General features: G+C 41.1%; 1 protein-coding gene and 2 pseudogenes across 1 annotated transcript in view; all 3 read left to right on the top strand.

Moving 5' to 3' along the window:
• Nucleotides 1-1,926, top strand: part of LOC103751897 (zinc finger protein 791) — a 17,015-nt gene extending 15,089 nt beyond the window's left edge. The window contains 3 exon segments of the mRNA XM_008855506.3: nt 92-645; nt 648-1,081; nt 1,083-1,926. Of these exon segments, the coding sequence (XP_008853728.3) occupies nt 92-645; nt 648-1,081; nt 1,083-1,625 (1,531 nt within the window). The 3' untranslated portion in view covers nt 1,626-1,926.
• Nucleotides 1,927-10,284: 8,358 nt separating this feature from the next.
• Nucleotides 10,285-10,395, top strand: LOC115068015 (annotated as a pseudogene).
• Nucleotides 10,396-10,730: 335 nt separating this feature from the next.
• Nucleotides 10,731-10,826, top strand: LOC115068014 (annotated as a pseudogene).
• The last annotated feature ends 2,530 nt before the right edge of the window (nt 10,827-13,356 follow it).

Here is a 13,356-nt window from a genome sequence, read left to right as displayed (position 1 = left end):
AAATGCCTCTTCTAATTATGTGGTTATTAAATAAATAATTAAAAAATAATTATAAAAAAGGATAATTAATGTGCTTCTAAACTTTTTACAGAAGTTATGTGATTCAGAATCTCTATGAAAGTGAAGAAGATAGTCAGCATGGAGAAACCTTCAGCCAGATTCCAAATGTCAGTGTGACAAAGAAAACTACTGGAGGAAAATCCTATGATTATAGCATGTGTGGAAAAAGCTTCATGCTTCATTCATCTCTTATTAGGCATGTCAAATCTCACCCTGGTCGTGAACCTGATGGATTTAAGTGTGGAGAGAAGAGATATAAATGTAAGGAATGTGGGAGAACCTTCAGTTATCTCAAATCCTTTCAAAGACATGAAAAGATTCACACTGGAGAAAACCCCTACAAGTGTAAACAGTATGGGAAGACCTTCATATATCACCAGCCCTTTCAGACACATGAACAGACACATATTGCAGAGAAACCCTATCAGTGTAAGCATTGTGGCAAAGTTCTTAGTTCTCCCAGTTCTCTTCGAATTCATGAAAGGAGTCACACTGGAGAGAAGCCCTATGAGTGTAAGAAATGTGGCAAAGCCTTCAGTTGTCCCAGTTCTATTCAGATACATGAACACACTGGAGAGAAACCCTATAATGTAAAGAATGTGGGAAAGCCTTCATTTCCTGCACAAGTGTTCAAACACACATGGCAACACACAATGGAGATAGACCTTACAACTATAAGGAATGTGGGAAGGCATTCATCCGTCCAAGTTTCCTCCGAGTACATGAGCGAATTCACTCTGGAGAAAAACCATATGAATGTAAACAATGTGGTAAAGCCTTCAGATGTTCCACTTCCATTCAGATCCATGAAAGAACTCACACTGGAGAGAAACCCTGTACATGTAAGGAGTGTGGGAAAGCTTTCAGTGCCCGACCAACCTTTCGAGTACACATGAGAGTGCACACTGGAGAGAAACCTTATAAATGCAGAGAATGTGGAAAAGCCTTCAGTCGTCTAAGTTACTGTCATGTACATGAAAGGACTCACACTGGAGAAAGACCCTATGAATGTAAAAAAATATGGGAAAACCCTCAATTATCCTCTAGATTTGAAAATACATGAAAGAAATCACAGTGGAGAAAAACCATATGTATGTAAGGAATGTGCAAAGTCCTTCATTTCTTTTGAAAACTTTAAAAGACATTTGATAACACACACTGGAGATGGACCTTATAAATGCAGGGAATGTGGGAAGGCTTTCATTTTTCTCAGTGCATTTCAAACATATGAGAGAACTCATACGGGAGAGAAGCCTTACAAATGCAAACAGTGTGGCAAAGCATTTAGTTGTTCAAGTTAAGTTCAAATACATATGAGAACCCACACTGGTGAGAAACCCTATGAGTGTAAGGAGTGCAGAAAGGTCTTCATTTATGCCACAAGTTTCCAGGGACACATGAGGATGCACACAGGAGAGAAACCATATAAATGTAAAGAATGTAAGAAAGCCTTTAGTCTTTGCAGTTCATTTCAAAGACATGAAAAGATTCACAGCAGAGGGAAACTTTTTCAATGTAAGCATTGTGGAAAAGCTTTCACTTTGTCCACATCCTTAAATACGTGAAATTGCACAATAAAGAAAAATAGTGAATGTGAGGGATGAGGGAACATTTTCAGTTTCAAAAAATAGTTTCTGTTGTGAAATTTTTCCATTGTGAAGAAATCTCATACATTTAAGTAATATAGGAAGCTAACTGCAGTATAATAGCTAACATGTAAAATGGGCCATAAAGTTCATACTGTAGAAGAAACATAAAAGCTGAACATTTTATCAGTGTTTCATTCTTTCTAATATAGATGCATTTTTTGTTTGAGGCAAGGTTTCACTATGTAGCCTAGACTGACTTTGAACTCACAAGAGATCTACCTTCCTCTGCCTTCCAAATGCTAGGATTAAAGATTGTGCCACAGTGTCTGACTTGTATTCGTTTTTATTTGTATGTGTTTTGCCTATGGTATATAAGTGCACTCGTGTCCTACAGTGCCCACAGAGGCTAAAATTGGGCATCAAATGTCTTGGAACTGGAGTTACAGACAGTAATTAACTGCCATGTGGGTGTTGGGCACTGTGCTCTTAACCACTGATCTGTCCAGTCCCTTGTTTTTGTTTTTGTTTTGTTTTTTGAGCCAGGACCTCACACTGTAGCCCAGGTTAACCTGAAACTCACCATGTGGGCCAACATGACCTCCAACTTACCACAATCTTTCTACCTTAGCCTCCCAATTTACTGGAATTATAGACATGTACCACCACACCTGGCTTGTAAGTACTCTTTTAAGCATTATCCCAAAAATGTATTTGTTAGCATTTTCTTTTTTTAATATTTTATTTTTATATTATGTGTATGAATGTACTGCCTGCATGTATGTAAGTGCACCAATGTTGTGCAATGCCTGTGGAGGTCAGAAGACAGCATAGAATTCTCCTGTAACTAGAGATACAGACAGTTGTTAGCTGCCATGTGGGTGGCTGAGAATCAAACCTGGGTCCTCTACAACAGCCAGTGCTCTTAGCTGCTGAGCCATCTCTCCAGCCCTAACTGGCATTTTCTTACTAAATGAATTAGTAAATTTTATGTTTCTAGTTTGAAGTCTTGGATTAATTGGTAAATTGAAATGTAATTTAAATATATAATTAAGTTTTGGGTTTGGAGTGGTTTTTTTCTTTGAGGTTTTGCTTTTACTTGTTTTGAACTGTAGACTGAACCCAGGGCCTTTTTGCAGTGCTGAGGACTGAACTCCAGTCTTCATACATCTATATCAACTCTCTACCACTGAAATATATTACCATCCTTCCCCACGCTTAATTTTGTCTTTAGATAGGCTCTTGGTATGTAGCTAGTTGGCTTGGTACTTACTTTATAGCCCAGGATGCTCTTAAATTCAAGGCTTCCTTTCCTCCTGGCTCAGCTTCCTGAGCTAAGATTATAAGTATATACCACAATGCTAGCTCCTGGGTTTAATTTTCACTTAAAAATGTTTCTTTAATTGTTTGGTGAGTAAGTGGCCTCTGAAGTCAGACCTGTGGTATATGCCTGTAATGCAAAACTCAGGAATGAGGCAGTAGGATCACATTTTTGAGGTCAGGTTGTACAACAAAATGAATTTCAGACTAGCCTGGGCTACAGAATGAAATGCTGTCTCAAAAATAAGAGGAGAAAAGTATAGTTTTCCCAAGTATGTTTACTCATGTCTATAATCTTTCTTTTGGTTAACTGGGCTAAGGGTCTATCTTGTTCAGCTTTTCAAAGAACCAGCTCTTAGCTTGGTTGATTGTTTGCATTGTTTTATTTCTATTCCATTATTTTCTGCTCTGATTTTGTTATTTCTTCTTGTCTGCTGGGTTTGGGTTTCATTTGTTCTTACCTTTCCAGAGTCTAGAGTTGGAATGTTAAGTCATATATTCGTGCTCTGATTTTTTTTTTTTTTTGTCTTTTTGAGACAGGGTCTCCCTGTAGTCCCAGCTGATCTGAACTCACTATGTAGACCAGACTGGCCTTGAACTCACAAGGATCCTCCTGCCTCTGCCTCCCAAGTGCTGGAATTAAAGGTGTGCACCACCATGTCCGGCTTTCTTGCTCTGATTTTTTAATGTAAGTTCTTAGATCTATAAACTTCCCTCTTGAGACTACTTTTAAAGTGTCCCAGAGGTCTTGTTGTTTTCTTTGTTTGTTCATTGTTATGACAAAACACTCTGACCAGTACCAACTTGGGGAGGAAAGGGTTTATTCAGCTTACATTTCCCAGGTCACAGTTCATCAGGGAGCCCAAGGTAGGAACTCAGGGAAGGAACCTGGAGGCAGGAGCTGGAGCACAGGCCATGGAGGAACACTGCTTACTAGCTTTCTCCCCTGACCCATGCTCAACCTGATTTCTTATACAACGTAGGCCCACCTGCCTAGGGGGGCACCACCCACAGTGGACTGGGCCCTCCCACATCATTCACAGTCAAGAAAATTCCCCCACAGACATGGCCACAGGCCATTCCAATGGAGAAAATTCCCCAATTGAGGATCCCTCAACCCAGGTGTGTCAAGTTGACACTAAAGCTATCCAGCACAGTTGTATTATATTGTCTTTTTCATTGAGTCCCAGGAATATTTTTATTTCTTTCTTAATTTCTTCTTTGACCCATTCATCATTCAGGAGTGTGTTGTTTAATCTCCATGAGTTTGTGTAGTTACTAGGGTTTCTTTCAGTGTTAATTTTAAGCTTTATTGCATTGTGATCTGATAGAATACATGGCACTATTTCAATTTTTTTATTTATTGAGGTTGTTTCCAGTTTTAGAGAAAGTTCCATGGGCTGCAGAATAGAAAGTGTATTCTTTGATGCTTGGGTGGAATATTCTGTTAGGTTCATTTGATGTACGATATCATTTAATTCAGATGTCTCTCTGGTTATTCTTTGTCTGGTTGACCTGTCTCATGGAGACAGTGGGATATTGAAGTCCCCTCTATTATTGAGTTGAAGTTCATCTGTATCTTAAAGTCCTGTAGTACTGTTTTCATGAAATTGGGTGCACCAGAGTTCGGTGCATATATGATCATGATTGTAATATCTTATCCTTTCATCAGAATGAAGTGACCTTCTTGATCTCTCCTGATTAGTTTCAGTTTGAAGTCATTTTGTCAGATATTAGAATTGCAACCCCTGCTGGTTTCTTAGTGCCATTTGCTTGAAATATTCTTTTCTGTCCTTTCATTTTAAGGCAGTGCCTGTCCTTCAAGGTAAGATGGGTTTCTTGCAGACAACAAAAAGTTGGATTTTGTTTCTTAATCCATTTTACTAGCTTGTGTCTTTTGACTAGAATTTCAGTCCATTGATACTTAAAGTTATTATTGAAAGATGTGTATTGGTTCCCCTATTTTGATTTCTGTTTGCATTCTTGGTCTAATTTTGTATTTCCACATTTATACTTTCATTTAGTTTCTTTCCATTTTGATTTTGGTATGTGGACTTCTTTTGTTGTTTGTGATGATACTTAAGGCTTCCTTTGAGATGAAGTCCCCTTGGGTATAGTTGTTCCTTTTTTCCATATTTGTATTGCTTCAGTATTCTCTGCAGGGCTGGTTTTATGGACATGTATTCTTTCAGCCTGTTCATGTCATGGAAGATTCTTTTCCCTTCAACTGTAATAAACATTTTTGCTGGGTAAAGTATTCTTGGTTAACATCTATGGTCATTTAGAACTGGGAATACTTTGGTCCAAGCTCTTCTGGCTTTCAGTTTCCACTGATAAGTCAATTGTAATTCTGATGGGTTTTCCTTTATATGTGACTTGTTTTTCTTTAGCAGATTTCTGTATTCTTTGTTCTGTACATTTAGTGTTTTTACTATGATATGCTGTGAGGAGTTTCTTTTCTGGTCCTGTCTATTTGGTGTTCTTTATGCTTCTTGTATTTGTATGTGTATGTCTTTCCTTAATTTGGGGAAATTCTCTTCTAAAATCCTGTTTAAGATCTGGTCGATATCATTAACCTGAAATTCTTCTCTTTCCTCTATGCCTATAATGCATAAATTGTGTCCCGCATTTCCTGCATATTCCATTCCCGTGTTTGTTTGTTTTAATCTTTGCTTGAGCAGTCCAATTCTTCAACTTTATCGTCCAGTCTTGATATTATGTTTTCCATTTCATTCATTCTATTGGTGAGGCTTTCTCCTGTAGTTTCAAATTGGCTTGTTTAGTTTTTCACTTCTTTCTTCATTTCAGCCTGAGTTTTCTTCAAAATTTCTGTCTTTTATGAATTCAGCCAGAAGTTTATCCTTATTTTCTTTTAGTTCTTTGAGGGGTTTGTGTGTTCTTTAAATTCATTGAATTCTTTATCATGTTTATGATTATTCTTTTAAATTCTGTGTCCCAGGTTATCTCTAGGGGTTCTCATTGTAGAACTCTTCTATAGGACTGGTAGTGTTGGTGGGAACATATTATTTTCGTTTTCCATATTGTTATTTTTCCATTTTGATTTTGGTATATAGATTTCTTTTGTTGTTTGTGATGAAACTCATCTTCCTTTGTTGAGTTGAAGTCTACTTCTGTTTGTATTATTGGTGTACCTTGGTTGTTTTCTTATTGAGTATGTAAAGTTGGTTGGTCTAGGCTTCAGGTTCTCTCTTTTGATTTTATATTGAGGAACCAGATGACTTCAGTCCAGATACTCAGGAGCTCCTGCAGAGGCCCAAGTCAGGTGCCAGTCAGGTACTCTCAGATTTCCTCCTAAAGTCTGGTCCCCTACTAGCGAGCAGTCAGAGCACAGTTTGGGAAGCTTGCCAAGGGGAGGCCTAATTTAGATGCTTACAGGCAGTCTGCAAAGATCTGGGCCCCTACTAAAGGGAAGCCTAGCCCTGGGGTAGTGGGATGAACTGCAGGTTATCCCAATGTGGGGGGATGTGCATGGCACAATTTGGGAAGCTCACCGCAACGTGGAGGGATCCAGGCAGTCTCAGGAAATCTGCAAAGGTCTGGGCCCCTACTGAAGGACAAAGCCTGGCTTCCCTTCTCTTTACTGCCAACCCTAACTGGACCTCCTGCTGGATCTGTGCTGGATCAGCAGCCACAAGCTGGCTCTTAACTCCTGCCCCTCTGAATATTTGGACACAAACTGAGGCCACCTTATATATGTCACCTATGAAAACAGAACCCATCTTTTATAGAAGGTCTCAATTCAAGCTCTAGACCTAGCTCTAAAAGCATTGATAGAGCCACAGGCCCAGCTATAGTATCTTTCTCCTCATTCTTGCCCTGAAGCCCCCATCAAGGGCCCCATAGCCTAGGGTTCCTTACAGGGACAAACACCTGTCTGTATCCCTCACCCTTCCTTCCCTAGAAGTCATTCCCTGGGAACACAGCCCCATTGCTAACTTGCTATTCAAATCCCCCACACCCATCATTAAAAACTCTTTTTCACAGACCTTGGAAGGAGCTTCCACCTGAGTCAAGCATGGCCCCCAACCTACCCTATCAGGCACACCCTACTCCCTGACCTCACCTCCTGCAATCCCACTAACATGATCTCAGCCTTCTGCCTGGTACACTCCCCTCTTACTCCACTTCCACTATTTGGCATAGCACCTACCTCTGCTTTTAGTAACAATCATTGTGTCCTTCTCCAAACCCTGCCTGAAAAGTCCAGTACCTGGCTCTTCCTCTATAAACCCACCAAAAGATTGGCCATGGAGCACCCCCTTCTATCCTCAGTCCTCCTTCAACCTCCAGCCATGGCCTTCTTAATCACTTCCTTCCATACAAAACAGACTCTCTGGCTGCCATTGGACTTCCAAACAGATGGGTTTTAGATCTTCTGACCATGGAAATGGGAGACATGCCTCTTTTGAGGGGAGGATTGCTGTCATGTATGGTCTGGGAGGGAATAAAAAACTTAAAGAAAAAACTTTGTCATTGAGAAGGGGCACCTCACAGGGGATTTTCTGTCTCTCCCTTTTCTCACTACACTGATTGTCATTACCCTGGTACTCACCCTCTTGCCATGTTTTCTGAGTCTTTTCCAGAGGATGTTGGTTAGTTGGGTCACAGCAATTCTCAAATCACCACTTGGGACCACATAAAAGCCATCCTCCTCTTAAAGAATTTGCATGGCCATTTATCCTCTTCACCCCTCAGTCAACAGGAAGCAGTCAAACATGACGGCAATACCCCCACTCCCATTTATATCCCTTTGAGTCAGGAATGATGAATAAATAGTAGGTCCTGAATGCTTTTCCCATGGTTGCCACCCTCTGCCTGCTTTCCTAGAACCCAGGATCTCACATGACTACAGCCCACCCTGCAACTGCCCCCCCATGACACAACCTCGACCATGAACCTCTTCCCCCTCCCAAAAGGAGAAAAATATAAAAACCCTAAGTCTGTGAGAGAGGCTGCTCCTCCTCTGGATCCCAGACCATGAGGAGGTACTCACATCCCCCAGCGACCAGGCCACAGGGGTTGCCCTCTCAGGTCTGTTCTCAACTTTAATAAACCTAATTATTCTGTTGAGGTCAGTTTCTTCCTCTTTTTTCTTACCTCCTATTTCCTTGCCTAAGATCCTTCTAAGTAGTTCAGACTGGCTTTGAGCCCTTAATTCCAAGGCCTTAGCCTCCCAGATGCTAGAATTGCAAGCTTGTGCAACCATGCCCAGCTCATATAAACATTTATACTTTTTGATATTAAATTTAGTCCTTTGGGTTGTTGTTGGGTTTGTTTTTTTTTAAGTAGTCAGAGTGGTGCATCCCTATAAATCCCAGAATTTAGGAGACAGAGGCAGAGGTTCCATGTCAACCTGGGTTCTGCCCATATTGTGCCAGCAGCAACTTCATCCATCTCAGTTACAAGCTTTCTTGTTTTTATTTTACATGTATGAGTGTTTTGCCTGCATGTTTGTAAGAGCCATATAGGTGCAATTCCTGTGGAGGCCAGAACAGGGCATTGGATACCCTGGAACTGGTTATCAATGTTTATTAGCTGCCATATGGGTGCTGAAAACCAAACTCAGGTCCTGTGCAAGAATGGTCAGTGCCCTGAACTGCTGAGCCATCTCTCCAGCCCCATTTCATGCTTTTTTCATTTGGGTTTAGGTTTTGGTTTTCAATTTGTTTTTTTGAGAGAACTCACCATGCAGCCCTGGCTGGTCTAGTACTCAATATATAATCCAGTATGGCCTGGAACTTAGAGCAATCCTCCTGACTCACCTCTGAGTGCCAGAACTACAGGCTTTAACCACTGCCTCCACCTACCTGCATCTCTTTGAGGGTGGGGGAGAATTCTTCAATCACTTCCTCAGTGCCTTACCACCTTATTTTTTAAGATCTGTTCTCTCTCTCTCTCTCTCTCTCTCTCTCTCTCTCCCTCTCTCTCTCTCTCTCTGAGACACTGTCTCCCTGTAGCCCCAGCTAGCCTGGAACTCACTATGTAGACCAGGCTGACCTTGAACTCACAGAAATCCGCCTGCCTGTACATCCCAAGTGCTGGAATTAAAGGCATGTGCCACCATGCCTGACTAGATAGGGTCTCTCATTAAACCTGCAGCTCACCATTTGACTAGCCTGGGTGTCTGGCCCCAGGGATCCACACTTCTCAGTCTCCCAGCACTAGGCTTGCAAGCACATATGCTAACACTCTCAGCTTTTTCATGAGCTTTCTGGGGATTGAACTCAACAAACACAGCAAGCACTTTACCAACTGAGCTATCACCCAAGTCCTAGCTGCATTTCACTGCATCCAGAGCTCTTGTTGAGGAGTGTAAGTTGGTGGTACAGCACTTACAATTAGTACATATCAGGCCCCAGGTCCCTGACCACCACTACCACCACTCCACACACAAACACACGAACTTCACATAAAGTGGCTCACCTATCTAGGTCTGTGATGTCTATACAATGAAAACCTCAAGAACTGCTGGAAGGTCTTGGATGTAGGGTTCAAGAGGGAAAATGAGACATATTGTTGGTGGTAAGAGGTTTATTAGAGGAGTTATTAGCTCCATGGACAGATAGATAAATTGCATGGTGGAGACTCAGGAGAGTTCAGGCCCCAGCATCAGAGACAGACAGCATGGCTAGAGTTCTGAAGACATGAATCGGGCTCTTGTGGCAGAGTCAGTGTTCCTTCTTCTAGGTCTCTGAGGAAGGTCTCAGCTTGAGTCTGCAGCCAGGCTCTCTGACTCCCCAGCAAGAAGCAGGGAAAGAGGTAGGGAGCAGGGTGTGTGCCCACTAATACTCTGATGTAAACTCATTTCTCCAGGTGAGAGATCTTGGTGTCTGGAATATGTTAGCTAGGGACCCCCAGACAACATCTCAGTAAGTGGCTGTCAGTATCTGTGGGGTGGGAAGGGTTGCTGCAGGTATGGTAGCCCAACCAGCAGTCTGATCTGGATCCTAATATTACAACTGCATGTCTCAGAATGCATCCCTGTTATTTTTTATTTTATGTGTATGAGTATATTGCATGTGTGTAAGTGCACCCTTGTCATGTACTGCCTGCAGAGGTCAGAAGAAGGTGTTGAATTTCCCTGAACTGGAGTATCAGACAGTTGTTAGCTGCCGTATGGGTGCTGGGAATTGAAACCAGGTCCTCTACAAGAATAGCCAGTGCTCTTAACCACTGAGCCATCTCTCCAGGTCCAAAGCCCTGTTATTAAGCGAAACGTGGCCTAATAGATGGTTTTGGACCAGGTGTGGTGGTACACACCTGTAATCCCAGCAGAAAGAGCAATACTTTCAGGCCTCTCCATCTATCTCTGGGGCCTGTCAGCTCTGGCAGTCTCCCTTCCTAGCCATGAAAAAGCATAATCTTTCTTTAATTTTTGTTATTTATTTTTATTTTATGTGTAGAACTGTTTTGTCTGCATGTGTGTAAGTGTATCACATGGGTGTAGTGCCCATAGAGGCCAGAAAAGGCACTGGACTCCCTGAAACTGGAGTTAAAAACAGTTGTTAGCGCTGGGTGTGATGGTGTACACTTTTAATCTCAGCACTTGGGAGGCAGAGGCAGGTGGATCTCTATGAGTTCAAGACCAGTCTGGTCTACATAGTGAGTTCCAGGTCAGCCAGGGCTACAGGGAGACCCTGTCTCAAAAAGACAAAAAAAAAAAATAATAACCAGTTGTTAGCTACCATGTAGGTGCCAGGAACCAAACCTGGGTCCTCTACAAGAGCAGCCAGTGCTCTTAACCACTGAGCCACCTCTCCAGCCCCCCATATTCTTGTTTACTGGCAAAGCTGTCATCATTTAATTGGCATCAGATTCTGACTTGCACAAGTAACATTCTTCACTGTTGTAAGGCTGTAGGATGCCAGTTACTTGCTGTGCTTTTCTAATTTGTTATTTAAAATAATTCTTGGGGAGAGGCTGGAGAATGGCTCAGCAGCTAAGAGCACTGGCTGTTCTTGCAGAGAACCCAGATTCAGTTCCCAGCACCCACATGGAAGCTAACAACTATCTTTAACTCCAGTTCCAGGGAATCTGATGCACTTTTCTGACCTTCGTGGGCATTGCACAACACAGTGCACTTGTATACATGCAGGAAAACACTCAAACACATAAAATAAAATTAATTAGGAATTTTTAAAAATAATTTATTGAGAATTTCATACAGGGATATAAGCATATAAGGAGTTTTGATCAAATCCATGCCCACTCCCTCCCCTCCAACTCCTCCCATAGCTCTCCATCACTTTTTTCTGATAACTTCGTGTACTCTTTGTTCTTTTTATTTTTTAAATGGGGCTTTTTGCATCTCTAACATTCCCCCCTCTGAAGAGGTAACCCTAAAGTCTTTTAAGGATTAGATACAAGCTCCAAATACTTTTGACATTTTTTGCCATTGGAACAGAGTATGTTGCTAAGAGGCCCAAGGACATTTTGACTTTTAGCCAAGAAACTGGCTACTTTTCTTTGGGGTCTTTTTACACTAACTGCCTAGCCAATTCCTAACTCCTATTCTTTTTTTTTTTTCTTTTCTTCTCTAAGATGTATTATTTAATTTTAATATTTTTATTTTTTGCTTAAAAATATTTAATTTAATACCATATGATTAAAGCTTTAACATATTCAGTAACACATTCCAGAGCCGGAGTATCTCTTGCACAAGTGGCTATAAGTTTCTAGGTTCATAGTTGAATTAATACAGTTATACAATATTGAACTCAGTCTAAGCCCTATAAGACATAAAATTGAGTTTTTAACTTTTAAAGAAGATCTCCATTTCATTTTAAAATATGCTGTTTCCTATATTTTTAATGCTACTAACGCTTAGATATTTCCACATGTGTCTTTTATCTCTATGTATCTGATTATTACTAGTCACAGCCGGTTACACTCAGATCCTTGGCACCTGAGTATGGATATAAAGTCATCAGGTAGATTTCAGTGGTAATATTTATCACCTCTACTAATTAATATAAATTTTTATGCTTCCTCCTCAAATGACTTTTTTTAATTTGTTGATGTTTTTGTGTATATATCAAACAGAACACCCCAAACAATTTTATTCATCTACATACCCAGTTCCCAAATGGCACCCTCCCATAGCCTTCCCCCCACCCCATTGGAGCCCATATACTCTGTCATCCCTGTTACTGTCCACTGTGTTGTCAACACCCCCAGCCATTCCCCAGTGCTTCTCAATCTGCTAGATCTAGTCAGCCTATCTAGAGAGCCTTGTTTTAGGAAGATCAGCTGTTCCTCATCTAGCAGCAATCAGTTGTCAATATTCCTTTAGATAAGATTGGGGTCTGCTGTTCATTTTCCCAGTTCTATTCTGGGTTACTGTGTGGGAGTCCTTTGGACCACCCTGGCCAATAACTCAAAGGAAGGTATCTCCTGTCTGGCATTGTTTCTTGCTATGTAGCCTTTAGCTATATATATGAACTCTTAAAAAATTATATTCACATCATTAATCTTTGGTTATACTTTCCTTTTGGGTGTTTAAGACCCTACAATTGGCCCAGATAAACCAATACATTTTTACTCTTAAGGTTGTTTGAGGATCTGTTCCTCAGGGATAACATGGGCTTGGGAAGAGCCCCTGGCTCCATTCTTTAACCAGTTCTGTCTATGTGAAGATCAGTCAAAGGTCCTGCTTGACCATAGCTGGCTTCACTTGGAAGCATGGAGGAAATTTTCCTCTGTGTTGATCCTCCTCTTTGTAGACTGGACAGTGGTTCAAGTCCATCTGGTGGGGTCTCCACTGCCTCCTTGATCAAGAGGACAGGTGACTCATCTGTTACAGGACATTTTGAGAGATGCTCATGGTCCCCTGGAACTTAGTCGACCTAGGAAGGAAAGGAGCAAAAACTGTCCTTTAGGTCCCTCCAACCAAATTAATATAGGCTTCAAAGTATGGCTGTTAAACATCCAAGAAGGTTAGTTCCACCAGTCTGGTACTTTTAATTACCATGTGCTATGTAGATAAAGCTTGGGCAAAGACCAAAGGTTCTCAGATAAACCTTGATTAGACATATATTATATTCCTTGAGATAGTTGTTATGTATAATTTCTCAGTAGGTTGTTGGACTAATATGATTCCCTCTTGTTTTTTAAAACTAGCTAGGCATTATTTATCTCTCACATTGTCTTAAATGGGGAAACACTTGCACCATGGTTTCCCCATTTAAGGTGCCCCCATTTTTCCCATTGCTCCCTTAATAATACCCTTCTCCTACGGTCCTACCTCTCTTGAGCTCCTTCTTTCCCTTTATCCCCTAGGTTCCTTGTATAACCCACCTTCCCCACTCCCCTTAAAATAACCCCATTTTTATCCATATCTCCCTTATTAAGGCCTGTTTCCTACTGTTCT

This window comes from Nannospalax galili, unplaced genomic scaffold, assembly GCF_000622305.1.
Source record: "Nannospalax galili isolate Female #2095 unplaced genomic scaffold, S.galili_v1.0 scaffold47, whole genome shotgun sequence".
Lineage (NCBI taxonomy): Eukaryota > Metazoa > Chordata > Mammalia > Rodentia > Spalacidae > Nannospalax > Nannospalax galili.
Note: the sequence above shows the minus strand (reverse complement) of the source record. Positions and strands in the feature narration are given on the sequence as shown.